General features: G+C 46.4%; 1 protein-coding gene across 2 annotated transcripts in view; it reads right to left on the bottom strand.

Moving 5' to 3' along the window:
• Positions 1-24,036, bottom strand: part of LOC115109687 (prickle-like protein 1) — a 48,152-nt gene that overhangs the window by 1,291 nt on the left and 22,825 nt on the right. The window contains exons 1-8 of one of the 2 annotated variants that reach the window (XM_029634905.2): positions 18,503-18,964; positions 7,485-7,682; positions 5,545-5,658; positions 4,263-4,400; positions 2,131-2,334; positions 1,746-1,932; positions 593-1,504; positions 1-398 (exon numbers count right to left, since the gene is read on the bottom strand). The exon at positions 1-398 is cut by the window's left edge and continues 1,291 nt beyond it. In XM_029634905.2, the coding sequence (XP_029490765.1) occupies positions 1-398; positions 593-1,504; positions 1,746-1,932; positions 2,131-2,334; positions 4,263-4,400; positions 5,545-5,658; positions 7,485-7,664 (2,133 nt within the window). In that variant the 5' untranslated portion in view covers positions 7,665-7,682; positions 18,503-18,964. Of the gene's footprint in view, positions 399-592; positions 1,505-1,745; positions 1,933-2,130; positions 2,335-4,262; positions 4,401-5,544; positions 5,659-7,484; positions 7,683-18,502; positions 18,965-24,036 lie in introns of those variants that run through there. The other variant, XM_029634906.2, reaches the window with a different exon arrangement.

The following is a 24,036-nucleotide window of genomic DNA, read 5'->3' as shown; positions in this document are numbered from 1 at the left end:
CGGGTCCTGCTCTTCAAAGTGATAGGCACGCCGCCGCGTCCGCTCGCTCATGGGGGGCTGGCGCACTGGCAGGTCACCATAGTGACTGTTGTCAATGACGTCTGGGGAGAACTTGACCTGTTGGGGTCGGGACTGGGAGCGAGTCCTCCTCAACTCCGGGACGTGAGGTGGCTTTGGGGGAGAGGGAAGAGGAGCCGCCTCTTCCTCTGGTACATTCTCCTCCACCTGCTCCAGCTCGGATGTAAGGCTCTTCAGGGAATTGGCACTGCAGTGTAACGTGGAGGAATTGAGAGTTCCCATGTTGCTTGTGTTCTCACAGTTCTCTGCCTCAAGCTCCTGGAAGTTTTGTAAGGAGTAGACCAGAGGGCGCTCTTTACTGTCTCCGTTTACTGATGCCGCTGGAAGAAGAAGAAGAAAAGGAGAGAGAATGAGAAAATATGTTTGTACAAGGTGTCTATTCACCACAATGCTGTTTCAAATAGCAATCTGCCATCACAGAACATTGAAAGGTAGTATGCTACACAGATCAAAACCTGGTTAAGCCTAGTCCTGGACTAAAAGGCTATTCCAATAGAGATGTAACATGTCTTACCGGTGATGTTGGACAGTGCCAGTGAGTCCATCGAGTCCCTGACGCTCTGATCCGTCTGTTTCAGCCCATCTGTGATACACTCCAGAGAGTCATCATACCACTGATTTTCCTCCCTCTGGAAGCCTTTATCCCCGATGCTACCAGCTCTGTGCTCCATCTCCAGCTCCTGGAGCTTTCTGCTGCTAGCAGGGCCTGGGTGGCTACCGTAGGCTGAATCCCCTAACCCATCCTGGGACTGAGCCCAGTACATATCTGCCTGGTACTTCTTACTGGCCAGGCTTTGGCTGCCTGACCCTCCTCCACCTCTCCCAGCCCTTGAGCCCTGAGGCTCACACTGTTTCATCTTGACCTCTGCCTCGGTCATCCACAGATCTGTTGGGGGTCTGGAGTCGACTGTCTCACCCTGCTGGAAGACACCTTGCTCCCCAAACTTGAGCAGCAGCTGTGTCATGTAGTCCTCGTGCTCGGCCCACTCCTCTTCCTCCCTGTCCTCGGGGGCCTCAGTGCCCTCCCTCCCCTTCCAAAATGGCTCCTCGTTGGTTATACCCAGGTGGGCCAGCTTGTTGGTGAGGGTGTCTGTGTTGCCGGAATCACCGGTGAACCCAGGGAACTTGTAGTTGACGGAGGGCGAGAAGAGGAGTGACTGGCGGCACTGGTCAGCCGAGCGGCTGCTCTTGCCCATGCGGACGCTGCGGCGGGATTCGCGGGAGCGAGCAGACTGGAAGGCGGAGTCGGAGGAGTCCGAGGTGTGGACATCCTCTCCCAGACTGCAGGCCTTGGAGCAGTAAATGCGGCCCTGCTTGGGCAGGAAGGGACAGCCCAGTAGAGAGCTCTTACACTGGGCACAGCAGAAACAACCCTCGGTGGCATGCCAGTGGAGACCGTCATACGTCATCTGGGGATTGTCCACCCCTAGCGGAGAGGAAAATTTGTGTATTTTTTAAAACACTTTTGTGGTGCAATTCCCTGGATCATTGTCAAGTTCCTCCTAGGCATATGTCATATAACATGTTTATACTGGCTGAGAATAATGGCATGTTACCTTAATTGGATCTTTTGCTTTGGATGACTAACACGATTTCAGTTTATTGTAGTTTCTGGCATTTATTTTGCAATGGCAGAAGCAGGTCTGTCTGCAGTGGTCAGGGCTTACCGATGTGTTCTCTGCAGGCCTCGCAGTACTCGGCGAAGAGCGAGCCGAAGCAGCCGCAGCAATATGGCCGCCCGTCCTTCATGATATAGCGCTGTCCCCCCAGCACCGTCTCACACTCGAAACAGGAGAAGTGCTTCATGTGCCAATGACGCCCCTCCGCCTCTGTGCACTCATCAGAGAAGATAACCTGAAGACAGACACACAAACAAGTAGCTTGAGAAGTGCGTCACGCGGCTTGCTTTGGTCTAGCGGTTATTGCCGTTGCCTTCAGAGAACATATGTCAGTGTTGGTGTGAGTTCAATTCCGACCCAGAATGTTTTTTTAGGAACAATGCTTGGTGTGCCGCCACAATGGCTCTTCACACCCCACACACAAACGTCTCACCTCGTCGCAGGCTGAGCAACGTGGTTTGAGCAGTTCAGCGTGGTGTCGGCCACAGTGGATCTTTCCGTCCTGGTAGAAGTAGATGAGGTCCACCAGAAGTTCGCTACACATGGAGCACGCAAAGCATGCTGGGTGCCAGACCAGCCCAGGACCCGCTCTGGAGGCAAACACCGCCATTTCTCCACCGTTGACGCTCTCCCCACACTGTAATGAAAACAACAACACGGACAGGAACAGAGTTTCACTCTCAAACTAGAGGTTGTATACTGTAGTATTTTACCAAGCTCATAAAATATTTATACATTCATTTTAGTTTAGAATTAATCGGTATACAGTACCAGTCAATATTTTCGTGCAACTACTCATTCAAGAGTTTTTCTTAATTTTGACTTTGTTACATTGTAGAATAATAGTGAAGACAAACATATGGACTCGTGTAGTAACCAAAAAGGTGTTAAACAAATCTAAATATAGTTTATTTGAGATTCTTCAAAGTAGCCACCCTTTGTCTTGATTGCAGCTTTCCACACTCTTGGCATTCTCTGAACCAGCTTTGAGGTAGTCACCTGGAATGCATTTCAATTAACAGGTGTGCCTTTTTAAAAGTACATTTGTGGAATTTCTTTCCTTAATGCGTTTGAGCCAATCAGTTGTGTTATGGCAAGGTAGGTGTGGTATTCAGAAGATGGCCCTATGTGGTAAAAGACGAAGTCCATATTATGACAAGAACAGTTTAAATAAACAATGAGAAACAAAACAGTCCATTACTTTAAGACATTCTGGAAAATGTCAAGAACTTTGAAAGTTTCTTCAAGTACAATTGCAAAAACCATCAAGCCCTATGATGAAACTGGCTCTCATGAGGACCGCCACAGGAAAGGAAGACCCAGAGTTACCTCTGCTGCAGAGGATAAATTCATTAGAGTTACCAGCATCAGAAATTGCAGCCCAAATAAATGCTTCACAGAGTTCATGTAACAGACATCTCAACATCAAGGAAAAGGGTGGCTACTTCTGAAGAATCTCAAATATATTTAGATTGGTTTTACACTTTTTTTTGATACTACATGATTCCATATGTGTTATTTCCTAGTTTTGATGTCTTCACTATTACCTTTTCAAAGTAACTTTAGCTAAGTAAAATATATTTTTCTGAAGGGTAGCTTTAGTGTAGCTTGTTAAACTATACAGTGTTGTCAGAGTAGCTTCCATGCCCTACTGAGGAGAAAAGGGGGAGACGTGGCCAATTCCCTTCCATCTGTGTTGAGAACATGGCATCTGGTGTTGTTATGGGAATTATGACCGTGAGGCTAACTGTGGTCCACTATGGTCCCACTGCGGTCAGGTTGTCAGGCTCTTGTTTGTTTGTCTCTGTATGCCATGTGGGGACACACAGGCCTTGCTTTTAACATGCTCTCGCTCTCTCTCGCTCTCACACACGGCAAAAGCTAAAGCGGGCAGTGAACAAGCATCAGCGTTGATGAGAAAACAGCCTTTATCTTGGAGTGGAGTGAGTGATGTTGACTGGAGGGAGAGCCACCAGAGAGCTGTGTTTTGACAAGAGGGATCCCGAGTGGCGCAGTGGTCTAAGGCACTGCATCTCAGTGCAAGAGGCATCACTACAGTCCTTGGTTCGAATCCAGGCTGTATCACATCCGGCCCTGATTGGGAGTCCCATAGGGCGGCGCACAATTGGCCCAGCCTCGGCCCGGGTAGGCAGTCATTGTAAATAGGAATTTGTTCTTCACTGACTTGCCTAGTTAAATAAAGGTTACATTGAAATAAATTAAATAAAAATGCTGGTCAACCCCAGGCTGCTCAGGACCCATTTGTAAATTCACTAAATAAAACACTGAATGTGGTGCGAGCACAGCAGAGTGCAGTACAGTCCGCCAACCTTCTAACGACTATCCAAGCCACTGAGAGGCTTTTTAGATTATCGACTGCATGGCTGAAAATCCAGCATATGTTTAGGGATCTCTGGCATGGCATGGTTGACATGGAGCTTCTTGTCTGGCTACATCTCTCTGTAATCGGTTTCTCAATAGTATACATAAGTTACTTGAGTAATGTGGATCAGTGTGTCCTGTTAGGGACTGAGGTAAGGTGAGAGAGGCAGAGCGGGGACGTACATGTTCACAGACACTGTGTAGCAGGGCCCGGGGCAACAGTTTGAGGGAGCCCCTCCCCAGTGCCTCCTTCTTCCTCTGGACACTGAACATGTGGAGCTCCTTCTTCTCCTCCTCACTGAGAGACTGGCAGTACCGCACCTGGAGGGAGGGAAAGTGAGGGAGGGAGAGGGATAGAAGAAACAGTCCAACACAGGGAAAGTGGACTTTTTATTGTACAACCACAAACGGAGCAAAGAGTGACAACCAATATTTTAGTGTTTTAGTAAAACGCACACAGGTCAGTCCTTCAATCATCATAAGACAGAAAGTTGAGCTGCATACCAGGGCCTGTTCAACAAAGCCATCTCTTGCCCTCCCACCTCTGTCATCCCCACTCCAATCCTCCACCCTAAGCCTGGCTTAGCTCTGACAGAACTATTTTAACACCCCCTTTTTGATGTCTCCCTCCTAAACCACTAACAAGGGAAGGCAGACATTAACAGTTTACACAAACAAGGGTTGTGTTTAGAGTGAAATCACGAGAGGGCGAGCAACAAAGAGGCACAGGGTAGGCAGCTCGGGCAGTGGTGCCACTGTTCGTGGCGGTGGCATAAAGAAAGACTTTCTCTTTCAGCAGCGTCCCCCGTCCCACAGTTCTGTCCCAATAATGCCTCGCCGTCCCACAGTTCTGTCGCCATAAAGACCACATCTATGACAGGACTCCTGCTAGCGGGGGCTCCCGGCACATTAAGTCAAGAGACGTATTGTGCCCACGCCATTTCAGTCTGTGACCCAGTGTGGGACCAAGGGACTAAAAACTCTGTGACGCCGGCAACGTGAATGTCTTGTCCTCCCACACATGACCAGAATGGAGTGGAGCTATAGGTGACAGGGATGGAGTAAATTCCATTTCAACTCAGTCAACTGGAAGTCAAATAAAATGTTGTTTGTTGCTTGGAGAATTGGACTTGGAAGTTTATTTCTAGTCTGAATTTAAATGGAATTGACACCAACCCTGGTAGGTAGTAAGGTGATGTTAAACAGAGGTTCACTGAAAGGCAGTGAAGGACAAGGGTCGGACACAGCCCTTCAAACCACATTGAGTCCAAAAAAAGGGGATGGGAGGGATGGATTTGGGGGAAATGGGTGCTATCCTTCTGAGACCTGCCCTGTTACGATGCCTTTAATGAGAGGGCTCACTGGGATGCATTTTATGACGCATGCATAAACACACACACACACAGTTTATGAACTACACACACCCATGCATGCACATACACATTCAAACTCTTTGGAGTCTTACCTCATTGTCATGTGGAGGCAGTTGATACAGGAGTTGTTTGATTCTGAACTTCTCTCCGGGACTGTTAACATAAGGGACCTTGTCCTCTGGCAGACAGGAGAAATACAGCTGGACCTGGACCATAGACAGCAAAAGAGAGATGTTTAGAGACAGTAACAAATTCATCTTTCATTTAGTATGTGTATTTGATCCTTGCAAGAATTGAACCTTGGCGTTGGTAGCACCATGCTTCCACCTACCACACAAACAAATTAGCCCGGAGGGTTGCCTATACTGTGAAGTAACACGGAAGTCAAATGTTCTTGGTTAAGAACATGAAAACAGCCCTGACCTTTTTCTAGCTCCCTGTTGAAAGAAGAGCACCTTCACAGATTTATCTTAACCTATTTCACTGTCCCAGATTAGATGTTATTCAGTACACTAGGAATAATAATATACCTACCCAGACTGCCCCTGGATAATGGGCTGCGTGCGTGTATGTGCGTGCGTTTGTGTGTCCCTACCCTAAAAGTTAGCACATCGCGGGCTCCTTTCTTGTGAGACAGACAGACTTGTCAAGCACCACCCCAAAGCCACTTGGAGACAGGATGTGTATATTTTTATTTACACACTCGGGCATGGAAAAGTCTGCTAGTGATTAGTAGAAATCTTGGCAGATCAGAGAAGGCTGGGGAAGGCCTTTAGTTGTGGATCAGGACCCCATTGCTCACCCCGTCCTGCTGGTTGCTGGCAACACCAGGCTCGGCTCGGAGCGGGCATCGCCACGGCTGCCTTTTACAGGCCTGTCACAAACAGAGTCCACTTGTGCTATGTGGCACTCTCCCAAGTACCGGGGAGGCCTCCTTCCCTTCCTTCTCTCATCGGTCTCACTCTCTCCCTCACTCTATCCCCCTCTCCCTCCCTTTTAAAAAACACACATGGAAGCAATGAAGGGTGATCGGGGGAGAGAAAGATAAAGGGGAGAGAAGGGACTGAAGCAACAGGGAGAACCTTGCCTCTAAAGCCTCCCCTTTGTGTGTAAATGCATGGGTTAACTGTAATGCCTTTACAGCAGCTATTCTGTGGAACGGCCCTGTAGTGCACATTATGGGGTGATCACTACAGTGGAGAAACACACAGCCCTGGAGGAAGGGCGTCTGTCAGTGTACTGTTCTGTAACCCTTGGCCTGGGGAGGTGGATATAGGGGGCAATAGAGCAGCAGGAAGCCCCCTCTAAACAGGAGACAAGAACATCCCACCTTTTTTATCTGGTGTCTGTAATGACCCTTCCTCGTAAAGTAGCCTTCAGTGGTGGTCAACGGCCCAGGGGGGCAAAGTAGTAACCAGCCCAGTCGCCCCAAGGGTCAAAGTGCCACGGTGACAGTTAAAGACAGGCAGCTTTGTCCTGCTTCAGGTTGACAAGCCCTCCTGCTGCACTGCCCACCACCACAAAAACCTGAGGAGGCCTGGTCATTTACCTAATGGAGTTATGACAAGGAGAATAATGACAGAGAAAGCTACTGTGGTATTTTTCAGCTCCTATCTAAACAAGCAAATCTGCTTCTGGGCTTTTGCGCAGATAGCCTAGTGGTTAGAGCGTTGGACTAGTAACCGAAAGGTTGCAAGATCGAATCCCCGAGCTGACAAGGTAAAAATCTGTCGTTCTTAACCCACTGTTCCCTGGTAGGCCGTCATTGAAAATAAGAATTTGTTCTTAACTGACTTGTCTAGTTAAATAAAGGTCAAATTAAAATAAAAAGTTGGTAACAGCATGACACTAGAAACAGCAAGGTCGGTGGGTTCAATTCCCACAAGTAATCATCACATACTGCTTTGTCATTTTGTGGAACAGGGGAACAGTGGTTGTATTCCATATGTGACATATTAGTGGCATATAGTGTTGAATTTAAGGGGCATGCATTAGAACTGGGGGGTGCTGTGTAGATTTTGGCGCGTCTCACCTGTTCGGGTCTGAGGCCGGGCGGCACCCAGGCATACTCCTCCAGTGCACATCCGGAGTCGTCGTCTGACGTGGAGCTCCTCTGGAAGCCATAGTTCAGTCGACTTTTGACCTTCTGTTCCATCACAGACCGTGGGCCCCGCACCCCGACCTGGTAACCACACGCACTCTCCGGGTTCATCACACACCACGCCTTCTACTGCAGAGAGAAAGAAGGAGAGCGGGAGAGAGAGAGGGATGTGTTACTTCAGGACGAAAGTATTAAGCTTTTCACACTACTGAGTCGAGCCGAACCAAGCTGTGCTGATATGGACTGGTAACCCATCCACGATAGTTGCTATAAAACACGCTGAACCCCACTCCCCTTATCGTTCCAGGAATCTCAGTCTCAGCAGTCACTGAGTCACTATACCACCACTTTCATGTGGGATGTTTTCCCCGAAAGGCACTGAGAGGGGATCTGGGTAACACTTAAGTTCTTCTGGTGACGATTTGCCTTTACGATTCACAAATCACAATGGTACTATTTTTTTGCCATTGTGGCAGTGTTTCATCATGATGGGTCCCCCTCATGTGGCTTGGGTCGAAAACCATTATAAAACTCCCCCAGTTTCGCAAGTTCATTTTACGAGGTGATGTCTTGACTTGTTGTGAGACCTTTACAGACTGCTTGTATTACAGTACCTGAATTCTACATCGACTTCAACAACGGACTGCACATTCCACCTTCATACTGTAATTACTTTTCCTTCAGCACAGACGTGAGAGCAAAACCAGGCCGAGCAGACTCACACTTTAAAATTTCACCTTATCTGTACAGCACATGCTTCAGAAACCGATGAGTTATACACTGAGTGTACAAAACATTAAGAACACCTGCTCTTTCCGTGGCATAGTCTGACAGGGTGAATCCATGTGAAAGCTATGATCCCTTATTGATGACACTTGTTAAATCCACTTCAATCAGTATAGATGAAGGGGAGGAGATAGGTTAAAGAAGGATTTTAAAGCCTTGAGGCAATTGAGACATGGATTGTGTATGTGTGCCACTCAGAGGGTGAACAGGCAAGACCACAGATATACAGTCGTGGCCAAAAGATTTGAGAATGACACAAATATACATTTCCACAAAGTTTGCTGCTTCAGTGTCTTTAGATATTGTCAGATCTTACTATGGAATACTGAAGTATAATTACAAGCATTTCATAAGTGTCAAAGGCTTTTATTGACAATTACATGAAGTTGATGCAAAGAGCCAATATTTGCAGTGTTGACCCTTCTTTTCAAGACCTCTGCAATCTGCCCTGGCATGCTGTCAATTAACTTCTGGGCCACATCCTGACTGATGGCAGCTCATTCTTGCATAATCAATGCTTAGAGTTTTGTTTGTCCACCTGCCTCTTGAGGACTGACCACAAATTCTCAATGGGATTAAGGTCTGGGGAGATTCCTGGCCATGGACTCAAAATATTGATGTTTTGTTCCCCGAGCCACTTAGTTATCACTTTTGCCTTATGGCAAGGTGTTCCATCATGCTGGAAAATGCATTGTTCATCACCAAACTGTTCCTGGATGGTTGGGAGAAGTTGCTCTCGGAGGATGTGTTGGTACCATTCTTTATTCATGGCTGTGTTCTTAGGCAAAATTGTGAATGAGCCCACTCCCTTGGCTGAGAAGCAACCCCACATATGAATGGTCTCAGGATGCTTTACTGTTGGCATGACACAGGACTGATGGTAGCGCTCATCTTGTCTTCTCCGGACAAGCTTTTTCCGTGTGCCCCAAACAATCGGAAAGGGGAATCAACAGTGAAAATGACTTTACCCCAGTCCTCAGCAGTCCAATCCCTGTACCTATTGTAGAATATCAGTCTGTCCCTGATGTTTTTCCTGGAGAGAAGTGGCTTCTTTGCTGCCCTTCTTGACACCAGGCCATCCTCCAAAAGTCTTCGCCTCACTATGCGTGAAGATGCACTCACTCCTGCCTGCTGCCATTCCTGAGCAAGCTCTGGTGGTGCCCCGATCCCACAGCTGAATCAATTTTAAGAGATGGTCCTGGCGCTTGCTGGACTTTCTTGGAGCCTTCTTCACAACAATTGAACCGCCCCCCTTGAAGTTCTTGATGATCCGATAAATGGTTGATTTAGGTGCAATCTTACTGGTAGCAATATCCTTGCCTGTGAAGACCTTTTTGTGCAAAGCAATGATGACGGCACGTGTTTCCTTGCAGGTAACCATGGTTGACAGAGGAAGAACAATGATTCCAAGCACCACCCTCCTTTTGAAGCTTCCAGTCTGTTATTCGAACTCAATCAGCATGACAGAGTGATCTCCAGCCTTGTTCTCGTCAACACTCACACCTGTGTTAAAAAGAGAATCACTGACATGATGTCAGCTGGTCCTTTTGTGGCAGGGCTGAAATGCAGTGCAAATTATTTTTGGGGATTCAGTTCATTTGCATGGCGAAGAGGGACTTTTTAATTAATTGCAATTAATCTGATCACTCTTCATAACATTCAGGAGTATATGCAAACTGCCATCATACAAACTGAGGCAGCAGACTTTGTGAAAAATAATAATGGTGTCATTCTCAACTTTTGGCCACTACTGCACAGTGCATTCGGAATGCATTCAGATCCGTTGACTTTTTCCACATTTTGTTATGTTACAGCGTTATTGTAAAATGTATATAATTGTTTTTTTCCCCTCATCAAACTACACACAATACCCCATAATGCCAAGCAAAAACAGTTTTGGGGGATTTTTTTGCCCCATGTAATAAAAAAAATCTACTGAAATATCACATTTACATAAGTATTTACACCTTTTCCTCAGTACTTTGTTAAAGCATCTTTGGCAGTGATTACAGCCTCGAGTCTTCTTGGGTATGATGCTACAAGCTTGGCACACCTGTATGTGGGGAGTTTTTCCCATTCTTCTCTGCAGATCCTGTCAAGCTCTGTCAGGTTGGATGGGGAGTGTCGCTGCACAGCTATTTTCAGGTCTCTCCAAAGATGTTGGATCGGGTTAAAGTCCGGGCTCTGGCTGGGCCACTCAAGGACATTGAGAGACTTGTCCCGAAGCCACTCCTGCGTTGTCTTGGCTATGTGCTTAGGGTCGCTGTTGGAAGGAGAAGCTTTACCCCAGTCTGAGGTCCAGAGCACTCTGAAGCAGGTTTTCATCAAGGATCTCTCTGTGCTTTCCTCCGTTCATCTTTCCCTCGATCCTGACTAGTCTCCCAGTCCCTGCCACTGAAAAACATTCCCACAGCATGATGCTGCCACCACCATGCTTCACCGTAGGGATGGTGCCAGGTTACCTCCGGACGTGGCGCTTGTCATTCAGGCCAAAGAGTTCAATCTTGGTTTCATCAGACCAGAGAATCTTGTTTCTCATGGCCTGAGAGTCCTTTAAGTGCCTTTTGGCAAACTCCAAGCGGGCTGTCATGTCTTTTACTGAGGAGTGGCTTCCGTCTGGCCACTCTACCATAAAGGCCTGATTTGTGGAGTGCTGTAGAGATGGCTCTCCTTCTGGAAGATTCTCCCATCTCCACAGAGAAACTCTGGAGCAATGTCAAAGTGACCATCGGGTTCTTGGTCACCTCCCTGACCAAGGCCCTTCTCCCCTGATTGCTTAGTTTGGCCGGGCGGCCAGCTCTAGGAAGAGTCTTGGTGGTTCTAATCTTCTTCCATTTAAGAATGATGGAGGCCACTGTGTTCTTGGGGACCTTCAATGCTGCATAATTACATTTAACAAATGTAAGGCTAAAGCAATGGTTACATCCCAAATGGCACCCTAGAGTATATAGTGTAGTACTTTTGACCAAAGCTCTGTTTAAAAGTAGTGCACTATATAGGGAATATTCTCTACAGCTGAAGAATGGAGCTGGAGGGAATAGTGGCAGTTTTACGGGCTCCTGACCAATTGTTCTATTTTGTGTATTTTTTTCATGCTGATCTCAATTTTTTTTGTATGTAATGTTTCCGCCGACCGAAAAGAGCTTCTGGAGTCTCGGGGTTCTGCTCACCGGAGTTAAAATACCTCATTATAAGTTGTGGACCATGTTATTTACCTACATTTTTACCACCACAAACCGATGTTAAGACCGCACTCACACGAGCTGTCTAGGGCCAAAAGCAAACAAGAAAATGCTCAGCTAGAGGCAGTGCTCCGAGTGGCCGGTGATTTTAAAATCCGTTTTACCTCATTTCTACCAGCATGTCACCTGTGCAACTAGAGGCAAAACAACTAGATCACCTTTACTCCACACACAGAGACATTCAATGCTCTCCCTGACCCTTAATTTGGCAAATCTGACCATAACTATATCCTCCTTATTCCTGCTTACAAGCAAAAACTCAAACAGGATGTACCAGTACCAGATGACTGAAGCGGTCGCTTAGCTACAGGACTGTTTCGCTATCACCGACTGGAATATGTTTCTGGGATTCATCTGATGGCATTAAGGCACATCAGTCACCGGCTTCATTAATAAGTGCATTGACGATGACATCCCTACAGTGTGCGTACGTCCATATCCCAAGAAGAACCCATGGATTACAGGCAACATCCGCACCCGCTTTCAAGAAGCGGGAAACTAATCCGGAGGCTTATAAGATATCACGCTACACCTTCTGACGAACCATCAAACAGGCCAAGCATCAATACAGCACCAAGATTGAATCCTATTACACTGGCTCTCATGCTTGCGGGTGTGGCAGGGTTTGCAAACTATCACGGATTACAAGCTGTGACGCGAGTTTACCAAACAAGCTAAATTCCTTATATGCTTGCTTTGAGGCTAGCGACACTGAACCATGCATGAGGGCACAAGCTGTTCGGGACGACTCTGTGATCACGCTCTCCGTAGCTGATGTGAGTAAGACCTTTTAAACAGGTTAACATTCACAAGGCCGCAGGGCCAGATGGATTACCAGGACGCGTACTCAGAGCATGCACTTACCAGCTGGCAAGTGTCTTCACTGACATTTTCAACCTTCCCCTGACCCAGACTGTAATATCTACATGTTTCAAGCCGACTCCCATAGTCCCTTTGCCCAAGAACGCTAAGGTAACCTGTTTAAATGTCTATCGCCCTGTAGCACTCGCATCTGTAGCCATGAAATGCTTTGAAATGCTGGTCATGGTTCACATCAACAACATCATCCCAGACACTGTGGACCCACTAGAATTTGCATACCATCCCAACAGATCCACAGATGATGCAATCTCTATTGCACTCCACACTGCCCTTTCCCACCTGGACAAAAGGAACACCTACGTGGGAATTCTGATCATTGACTACAGCTCAGTGTTCAACACCATAGTTCCCTTCCAAACTTATCACTAAGTAAAGGACCCTGGAATTAAACACCTCCCTCTGCAACTGGATCCTGGACTTCCTAACTGGCCACACCCAGGGGGTGAGGGTAGGCAACCACACATCCGCCACACTGACCCTTAACATGGGGGCCCCTCAGGGGTGTGCTTAGTCCACTCCTGTCCACTCCTGTGCACGACTCCAACACCATCATTACATTTTCAGACGACACTATGGTGGTAGGCCTGATCACTGACGCGATGAGACAGCCTACAGGGAGGAGGTCAGAGACCTGGCAGTGTGTTACCAGGACAACAACCTCTCCCTCAACATCAGCAAGACAAAGGAGCTGATCACAGACTACAGGAAACTGAGGGCTGAGCACGCCCCCATCCACATCGACGGGGCTGTAGTGGAGCAGGTTGAGCGCTTCAAGTTCCTAGGTGTCCACATCATTCAGAAATGATCATGGTCCACCCACATCAACACAGTCGTCTCTTCCCCCTCAGGAGGCTGAAAATATTTAGCATGGGCCCTCAGATCTTCAAAACATTTTACAACTGCACCATTGAGAGCAACTTAACTGGCTGCATCCCAGCTTGGTATGGCAACTTCTTGGCATCCAACCGCAAGGCACTACAGAGGGTAGTGCGTAAAGCCAAGTACATCACTGGGGCCAAGCTCACTGCCATCCAGGACCTCTATACCAGGCGGTGTCAGAGGAAGGCCCTAAAAACTCTTCATTCTGCTACCGCACGGCAAGCGGTACCGATGCACCAAGTCTGGAACCAACAGGACCCTCAACAGCTTCAACCCCCAACCCATAAGACTACTAAATAGTTTGTCCGGGTAGCTATTGGTTAGCTATTTAACAATCTGCATTGACCTTTTTTGCACAAACTCTCTTTTGACTCATCACACACACTGCTGCTACTGTTTATTTTCAATCCTGTTGCCCTAGTCACTTCATCCCTACATATATGTAAATATCTACCCCAATTACCTCGTACCACTGCACAATGACTCTACTGGTACCCTGTGTATATAGACAAGCTATCGTTCCTCATTTCTTATTTATTCCTTGTGTTATTGTTTTTCTATTATTATTATTTTTTTTCCTCTCCGCATTGTTGGGAAGGGCCCGTAAAGTAAGCATTTTACTGGTAGCCTACACCAGTTGTTGACAAAGCATGTGACAAATCAAATTGGATCTCTATATGAGGCTAAGGGTTCCCTCACTGTAACGCTGTATAAACAACATTACCCTGGCCTTAGGAGGCACAAATCCCTGTGGATCCCAGAGCCATATGGGGAACGTCCAAAGCCCCGGGTCTTTTCCCCCTCGCTCTCCTTTTTCTTTCCTTCCCTCTCTCTTCTTCTTCTCCTCGGGCTGTTTTGTTTTTCAACCTGCCACAGCGAGAGAGGGAAGAAGGGTGTCTGTCTGTCTCTCTGATCGTCCTTTATTCTTTGGAATGGATATAGGGAAGAGACAGAGGGGACTCTGGGGAGGAAGTCAGGGATGGATGGAAAGATGGGGATGACAGAAGAGTGGACCCTGACACGGAGAGACACAAATAGGGCAGATGGATCAAAGAATGACTCGCCGCGACGCTGACCCACCACACGCACCCGCATGCACAAACCTACCCACACACACACCCACACAGCTGACCGGGCCACACAGAAGAGCAGGGAGATACATTGAGCAGTGGAAAAGCAAGGGGACTAATCTGTCTTGTCACTGAAATCCCTGAGCTGAGGCAGCAGAAGGTTTCAGGGCCTCCTCAGTTCTTTGCGTGTAGCCTACATTTCAAGAGAGCAATGACAAAACAGCTTTGACATACAAGACATTTTTGCTCTGTGAGGGTGGAAGGAAACCACATTCATACAACGCTCAAGTAGCAGTAGTACAGTTCTGCCGATACTACTACTGCTGCAGAGGTGGAGGCGACTACAACTACTACATACTATACAAATGCTACTCTGAGCTGTACAAGTCATGCTGAAAGGCCTTGTATGACATATAGGCATGGAGTAAATGAATAGGCTGTTGTGGCCATTTCTCAAAGGAAGGGCCACAGCTCTACATCTCTGACTGTGAGACTCCACATCCCTCCCCAGCCAGTGGTCAGCACACCCCCCTTGTACCCCTGCTTCCACCCCCCCACGGCTGGGCAGGCACACAGGGCCGTGGGGACACAGCTGAGAAAACCAGCCACACTTGACTGGTGCCTTTGAAGAAGTCAGGCATGACAGTAGTGGGCCAGAATTCACTCTCCCAATTAAATTAAATTAAATTCAAGGGCTTTAATGGCAAATTTAACATGTGTTTCATATGTTAACATTGCCAAAGCAAGTGAAGTAGATAATAAAAGTGAAATAAACCATTAAAATTAACAGTAAACATTACACTCACAGATGTTCCAAAAGAATAAAGACATTTCATATGTCATATATAGTCTCTCTCTCAGAATGGCATATATGCATGAATGCCTGAGTGTGGTTCTCGCACACAAAGACAGATATGCAGGCAGGCAAGCAGTCACACACACCCCTCCTCTGACAAGAGGCCAAACTGTTTAAGTGTCAGCTGTATGCCCTGCGTCCTGTTTCTCGTTTACGACTCTTTGTGAGATAGCAGCAGCAGAACACACACACACTACACACACACAGAGCAGCACAGTCCGCATGCCTAGTGCCTGGACCTCATGAGGAATGAGTGATTAACTGCCCAACACAGGGCAGGCAGACAGGCAGCTACCAAACAGCTATTCATACCCACAGAACAGCACTCCACTTAAGGACAGCCTGCCTGCCTGAACACCCTTCCTTCCAATAACCCATATCTCACTCATGCCAACACCTGGCATGCCTGCCCTCCACAAGGCTGCTCACACACAACAAGACACACAGTGCATCCACTCAGACACGAGCATGATGGATGACGCCTGTAGAAGTGGATGCTTCAGCGTTGTACCATGATGCATGTCTGCGTTGTGCTCGGAGGTGTCAAGTCAGGCAGATGGGGTTGGTACGATAGACACCTCCCACTTAAAACACCTTGCGAAGCAGCTTCAGCCTTCAACAATAGAGCCTTTCATAGTGAATCAACTGTGGAAGGCATGTTCCATCAAGAGCCTGGTTCTCTCTACAGTCTCTCTTTCTGTGTCTCTCTCTCTCTGTCTGTTGATCACTGTTATCCCTGCTGCATTCATGTCTTTCAAAACCAAGATTACTTGTCAGAGTCAGAGGTGCGAAATAAGACACTTCTTGTTCTATTCACATCTATTGACTTGCAAATGAGACTGCAATAACTTAAAAATATGTGGCCTTGTTGGAGGAGCGAGAGTGTAGTGGGTTGGGGAGATAGAGGCTAACTATAGAGAAAGTTCAGCCAGAGCGTAGAGCAGAGTAGAGAGAGAACATGACTGTAGCAGCATGGGCTTTGCTTTATGAGGGGGGGGGTTACATATGACTTTCATTAGAGAGAAAGAGAGGGAACGAGAGAGATGTTTGCTTTCACTTGTCAGAGACGAAGCCTCTCTTCACTGATCTCTCAGAGCAGAACACCTCCCTCAGCAGAAAGTCAAGTCGGAGATATAGCCAGATCCAGATAGGTGAAACATGAATACAGGATACTGAGACAATACCTCATGTGTTTAGCAATGCCATTCCTTGAACCACATCGGCAAGTATGCTAATTCTCACCTCAGATGTCAGCCAACTTTGTTTCAATCTACTGACTGACTGTACAAGCCATCGTACACACACGGAATTCTGACCAACTCTCAAACCTTTACGGGCTGAGTTGAAAAGATAGCTCCCACAAGGGACTTGTGGTTAGGTCCTGTTGCCCTCTCTCGCCCACCCCCCACCCAGTCCCTCCCGACTTGGGGCTACAAGGTCTCTGTTTTGGCAAATCGGTCAGAAATGCATCCGAGGCAAAAAAAAAGAAAAGAAAGTAAAGCCCTGTTAACAAGTGTCTTTACAAAGTCTGTTAAACATTCAAGACTGCAGGGGTCTGGGTAGCATGGGAGGAGGGGGGATTGGCAGGTTAGAGGTAGACCATGCTGGGGTAACCAGTGACTATTGACTCCTATGGAAATGCTAAATGCGCTATGAATTACAATGAAGAGGAAAATGACAGGGGCTGTGCTACTGCCATACAGCCAGCATAGAGAGGCGATACCACCTGACAATGACAGTCCCGCAAGGTCATTTAAACCACGAGTCATGATTGGCAGCCACTCACTCCTCCAAATAAGGAAACTATTGTGTTAACATACACACTAAAATATTCTACTACGTTAGATAAATATCCCTTTGTGAGAGGAAGAGGGAAGATAACCAGCTGCTGGTCTGAATTACTGTCATAATTCCTCGGACAAGCCCACAACCCAACAAGCACACTGATCACATGTGACTCTGTCAGCGGGTCTGGACTGTACATGTCTGATTCGGCGCAGGCTCACCCACAGACTCATTCTGGATAGGGTCTACATGTGCGTCCCAAATGACACTATTACCTATTTAGTGCACTACTTTTGACCAGGGCCAATAAAAGTAGTGCACCATACAGGGAATATGGTGTCAGTAAGGATGGACCCTTGGTCTACTTGCAGAGAAAACAATATAATCTGTTCAAAAGTCTCAGGTTCTCCAGTTCATATTCAGACAAGTCTTTTTTTCCCCCTCCGTCTGTCGAACAAGATGTTTCTCTAGTCAAGATGTGCAGAACAGATGATTTCAAATCAAATGAGCACGTGTACTCAGATTACGACTTGTCACCTGTTGGCACTTGATAAAACCAGCCCCTTGTACGATACCTGGCACTTAAATAAAGAAACACTAGCCTACATATAAACCATTTGGAAAAGGTACACGTATTTCAGATTTGAAACAATTGGATCTTTGGGAATCAACTCTGCAATTCTTTCACATGAATGTAATAAAAACGCGTCATCCAACACATACATTATCCAACTATCCAATGTACGGAAAACATGAGCAGAAAGAACTGTCCAAGTGATTTGACAAGTTTCTCACAACTCTGTCTGTCCCATATCAAAGAGTTGCCGGCAGGCTACAGTTTGGCTGACCTCTGTGCCTCCCGCCATCGCAGGGGGGTGTTATTCCAAGATCAAATGGGTGTGAGAGAGGGAACTCCTAACCCTCAGAACTTCTAACCCTGCCTGCCATGGACTGAGAGAAGGACCACCTGCACGCGACAGCCTGCCTGGCCTGCACCCGGTTCTCAACACACATGCAGCTGTCACACAGCTAGCTCAACATCAACCACACTACTGATCAAATACATATAGCATTACAGGACCCAAAATCTCACACGCAGTAAGCCTAAATTCTGATTACCAATGTCCATACTAGCACACCACTTAGATAGAATGCATTCATATTAAATATTTTTTTCCTTAAAAAGAAGGGACTGAGTACAAAACATTAAAAAAATAAATGCGACCATCTTACCAATAAAACAGTTAAAATCACTATTTAAATCCAGTTTAAACCTAGAAGTCACTGCTAAGTGTGAGACATTTAAAAATGTCAAAATATCCCATTTTAAATGTCAATTGTTTTCTTTCTGCCATACCAGTACAACTAAGATACATGCCATTGAAAATCTGCTTTAAAAAAAAATCCACTACTGTAAAGTTCCTTTGGCGCAGCCCTTAGTGGTCTTACCTCTGTGCAGAAAGCTCTCCTGAGCAGGCTCTTATCACTACTAAATCCTGTCCGTTATTCTCCACTGGCTCTGGGCTACATGGCTCTCGGCTCAGCCTCTCCTCTTTCAATCTCCCTCTACGGTAGCTCAAAGATCCAGGACAGCAACCTCTCCTCCTTCAGCTTCTGCTGGCTTAGCCTCCTCTCCAGTCTCCCTCTACTGTAACTCACAATCCAAGACAGGAGCCTCCTCTCCTCTCTCCAATTTCCCACTACTGTAGCTCTACAAAATCCAGGACAGTAACAGGCTCACAGCAGTCTAGCCCCCCCTCCTCTGCCTTCTCTCCCTCTTCCAGAGCTGTCAGCACAGCCACATTCCATATCAAAGTAGGGAAAGAGTGTAAAACCAGAGAGGTGTGTGTTCTGTGTGTGTAAACTGACTGTTTGAGGGTGTGTGTGGAGGACTGTTCAACCAGATGATCATCCCACTACTCCCACACTCTTCCACCTCTGTAAATCCCTGTATCCCACCCCCTAGCCCCTCTTCCCACCCCCTAACCCAGCCACTCAGAGGCAGGGCCAGGCTCAGGGTGTCTCCGCCCTTTGGTGACCCTCCTCTCACACTTCAAACACACATCAAATGAGAACCACCAGTGAGCCTTCCCCATAGGAACTCTTTCACTGACGAGCGCATCACATCACATCAGCGACAAATGCCACAGCTTGGGTTACCACCAGACTGATGGTGGTCAACCCCACTACGACAATGGCTCTCACATGACATTCCTATCTCTCCTTCCCCTATTAAACTGTTGCAGGAACTGTGGGAAGTGTTCAGTGTTGTTCATCTTCTTTTATTAGAACCTCACGTCTTGTATTTCCTGATGTGATACAATATGACCTATGCTTCTTTAAGGAGGGTAGCCTTGTAAGATGCAGGCAGTCTCAGTTTGAGTGTGCTAAGAAAACATGTTCCATCACATGACCACTGACCACTTCTCCCTGTCCCCTACGATACTGAACTGCCTGCTGAAAGTCCTCCCTTACGTTCCCAGTCAACAACGACAGCAAGACCGCATCACAGAGAAAGAATAATGTAACTCTGGGTTCAATCCACAGGGGTGCTTTACATAACAATAACAGAAGTAGTCTCTATAGTCTCAATACAAAATGAACCACTTCCACAAGGAAGCTCTATTATCAGCTAGTCTCAGGGGGTAGGAGGTCAGACATTTTAGACAGAGAGAGGATAATAAACTTTTCTAAGTATCATAAACTTACAATTTCATCTCTGAAATCTGTGTAGGGTTGAAAGGTCACATTGGCACCAGTTCACTGACAAACTGGAACCATTGTACCGAATTTATGACGTGTTGAGTATTGTGTATTGCCCCTGTTCAGTGGCCTTTGACTAAGGAACTACTGACAGAAACTCCCCCCAATATGAGCAAGCAGGACAGCAGGTCTGGAGTCAATTCCATTTTAATTCAGTCAATTCAGGAAGTAAAATGAAATTCCAAACTCCCTGACTTGGCTGAATAGAATTGAAATGAAATTAAACCCAACTTCACAGGACAGTTGACCTCTCCGTCTCCTTCCTGTCCTGAGGAAAGGAATGTGTAAAAGGTGTAGAAGTTCTTCCTGTTGCCTATTGCCTCAGGCTGAGGCTGAGGTTGTGGAGACTGTCACCCTGTGCTTCCTCTGTGGTGGCTGGAGGTCTGTCCATGTCTAAACAAATTTCCTAGCTACTCTGGGGACATCATTATGGGGGACACCACATGCCTAGCCACCTCAGAGTTAGGGAAATATCAGGCTTTATCCTAATATGGATGCTTGTTGATTTCACTGAAAATAATATTGTGTGTATGCTTTTGTTTGAGTGTGTGTACTGTGTGTGTGTGTCTGTGGACAATGCCATTGTTGCAGCCAAGGCCGGGGAGCCCCACTGACACACCACACAGCAGGTCCCAGTGCAGGCCACAGCCCTTTGTACCGACCCAAATGACCTTCTGCCCCTGCCTCATTAGCAAGTCATAGAGGGAGAGACAACTCTGCATCCTGCCTGCAGGCTATTCAGGCCAAGACAAGGTTGAATTGGAAAAACATCAGTTACAGAAATTCGATAGAATAGCGATAAGAAACAGATACAAATTGTTAAGTGGTTTTAACAGAAAGTCACTAAACGGGATGTAATATCTACAAACTATGGAAATCTGACTGTAGATTTCTACGTTGGCTATGTGGTGATATTGAAATTGTCAGACTTCCTTCTCATCGTGATTGGAAGAAAGTTGACTAACTGGTTCAAAGGGCCAATGCACATGGAAGAGTGTTGCAGTGGCACTCGTGGATTGCAAGTCACTTCAATGCGGATCTGAAATGTGCCTGAATCCATATACATTCAATTGAATCTTATCCCACACATTTTAATTCTTTATGTAACCTTTATTTAACTAGGTACGTCAGTTAAGAACAAATTCTTATTTATAATGACGGCCTACCCCGGCTAAACCCGGACGGCGCTGGGAAAATTGTGCGACGCCCTATGGGAATTCCAATCACGGCCAGTTGTGATACAGCCTGGAATCGAACCAGGGTCTGTAGTGATGCCTCCAGCAATGAGATGTAGTGCCTTAGACCGCTGTGCCACTCGTGAACCCAATCTTTCATCAATTATACAACTCTTTTAAGTTTGATGACTGAATCTATCAATACATCATTTCAAGTCAATGTCAAAAAGACGTCAACCATTTCGGCCATGTGTTCATCATGTGTTTCATGCATGTTTCTTATTCCACTCTACCAGACACAGTACATAAACAAGAACAACATCGTCTTCCATTCTGAAGGTGGCTGCGGTACAACTCTATTGTTAGAAAGGGCTCTGACAATTTCACAGTTCAAGGTTTGACCACAAGACAAGCCCAACATCCCTCATTTGTGTATGTGTTCCACACACCCCTGACCTGTGACCCTTAGGGGTCATCCATAAATGTCTACCACCGGGGGCTTTACAGCCCCAGACACACAGACACACACACACACACACACACGACCAAGCTGCACCTCACACCTGGTCTCTGGTCCGTATCACCTTCTAATGCAGTTAAACGAAACCCCACAAGCTCACCTCGCTGTCGTTGCCCTCCAGTTAGAGTCTAGCTATAGCATGCCTCAACAATGACAGGACAGGACTAACGACAAGAGTCAGGAGGCGGGACCAACACCAAACAATAATAAAACAACACACAACATTCTTCAGTGGTCAAACTGGCCTCGCCCTTGAACACGGACTCGCAAAACCAAAAAGTCTGGGGTAGCAAGCACAATCCCACGGGGTTGTAAGATGCCCAGTAAAATATTTCACAACTGTGCAGTTGTATGAGTTCATGGCCTACGTATCGCAATTCACCTCATCACACTAGTGGTCATGTGCGGCTCAGTTGGTAAAGTCGTGGGTTCAATTCCCGCAGGGATCACATACTAACAACGTGCACTGCTTTTCTTGCAGGCTTCTTTTGATAGAAACGTCTGCTAAGTGGCATATAGCCTATCATATATCCTTAACTCTACCCCATCACAGAGGCTATAAAGCGGAAACAGTGTAGGGGCAACGAGAAGGTCATGACAATCTCGGCTATGGGACTCCTCTCCCCCGCAGTGCACAGCACAGTGTAGTATACCCTGGCAGTTTAGGGTTAGGGTTAGTTTACAGTTTACTGTCGTCGTTCAGGGCCCATTGTTGAGAATAGCACCCAGTGATGTGTGAGTTACCTTATCATAAAAGCTAGAAGCCTGACTATCTCATTCTTGAGGCTTTTAATGACCTTCCAATGCACCTAGGGTATCACCAGGAGAGGAGCCTGACACAAAGCCCCAGAGTCATAAAGATAAATAAACCCCATAAACCCCTATCACTCTACTGTAATAACAATCCATTTGACGCACTGAAAGAGGGGGAGAAAAGGGGTCAGAAAGAGGGGGGGAGAAAAAGGTCAACTGGGAATGGTGGTGGAGCTACAGTAGCAGAACAGTCATTGGTGGAACAGGCAGCGTTGATATTGACTTAGCTAGATTGGTGCTGACAAACCCAGGTCAGACAGACCATGGTGGGATGGGGCTTAGAGGCTTGTTAGCCTTCTAACCCTCAGATAACCCATTTTAACAGTTTTCACACAGCTGGGCAGGCACGTCGCCAGTGCATTTGAATACAGAGCATTGAGAACAGTGAGAACACATTGCTGCCTGGCTATTTTAATGTCAAACTACATTGGTATTAATGTCATGTTGGGATTGGGCATTTGGTTAAGTAATCGTTATAAATGTGTTATACACTTAACCTTTCTGAAAGGGATTATTGTGTGATTCATCACTCCAGCAAGCGTCATTAATCATAATGAAAAATATTAGAAAATCATTTTTTATTTCTATTTTGCAATAGCTGCATCTGAACTTTTAAACCTTGACTGCAAATGGATTACGGTCCATAATGGTATTAAGTTATACAAGCAAAATAAGGTTTCTAGTATATGATGTCAGACCGTGTTAGGGAATATGTAACAAATTACTTTGCAAGTATGTAAAGGAATGGAATGTACAGGGATATTCTATTCCATTATATTTAGATGTAACTGGAGTACCAGGATATTGTTCCAATCATGGAACTCCTCCATGCATTGAATTGCATTGAATTGCATCGCAAAAGCAATGCCCACATAACACATCTGTGAGTGGCCTGTCAAAACATCTCGGGGCAATATACATAGTCTAGATGTGCCGCCACTTTATAACGACAACACTCCTGTCTAACTACATCACCAACACTGTTACAGTACAATCTAGGCTGCATCCCAAATGGCACACTATTCCCTATATAGTGCACTAATTGTTGGGCCCTGGTCAAAAGCAGTGCACTAAATAGGGAATAGGGTGCCATTCGGGATGTATCCTAGGATAGTCAGGGATAGGTTGGTCATCGTATTTCACCCTCAATTTGACACCCTCTCACCCAGTTGTAAAGTGGGGAGCTCATTGGATACAATGGGAAGTATAGAGCGACAGAGCTCCTCAGGGCTGTTAAAGGGAGGAATAACCTTTATTTGAGGACGCTATCACTGAACAAAGGACCATGGCAGTCTACACACAGCAGAGACTAGGGCTGAAAGGAAATGTCTTATACTACACACAGCAGAGACTAAAGCTAAATGGGAAGTATACTACACACTTACTAGCATAAAAGCTGCTGCCATAGTAACAGAGCAAAGCCTGTCATGTGTGGTCCTGCTCTTGTTAACTTTAAAATGACAGTTCAACAGTTTGGTTAAGGTTAAGCTGAGATCTCTGGTGAGTTTCTGAGAACTCTGGTGAGTAAAAATGTATACAGTATTACATATAGCAAGTGAACTTGAAACTTTGTTCAATTCGAATGTCTTTCTTTTGAAAAATGCTATTTCTTTCCGTATCTGAGAGACAACTTTTAATTTTCCTGCTTCTGTTCCTGTTGGAACAGCACTCAGTAGGTCAACATCCAGGTTCAGGATGTGACTCCTGCTCTC

This window comes from Oncorhynchus nerka, linkage group LG25, assembly GCF_034236695.1.
Source record: "Oncorhynchus nerka isolate Pitt River linkage group LG25, Oner_Uvic_2.0, whole genome shotgun sequence".
NCBI classification, from domain to species: Eukaryota; Metazoa; Chordata; class Actinopteri; order Salmoniformes; family Salmonidae; genus Oncorhynchus; species Oncorhynchus nerka.
Note: the sequence above shows the minus strand (reverse complement) of the source record. Positions and strands in the feature narration are given on the sequence as shown.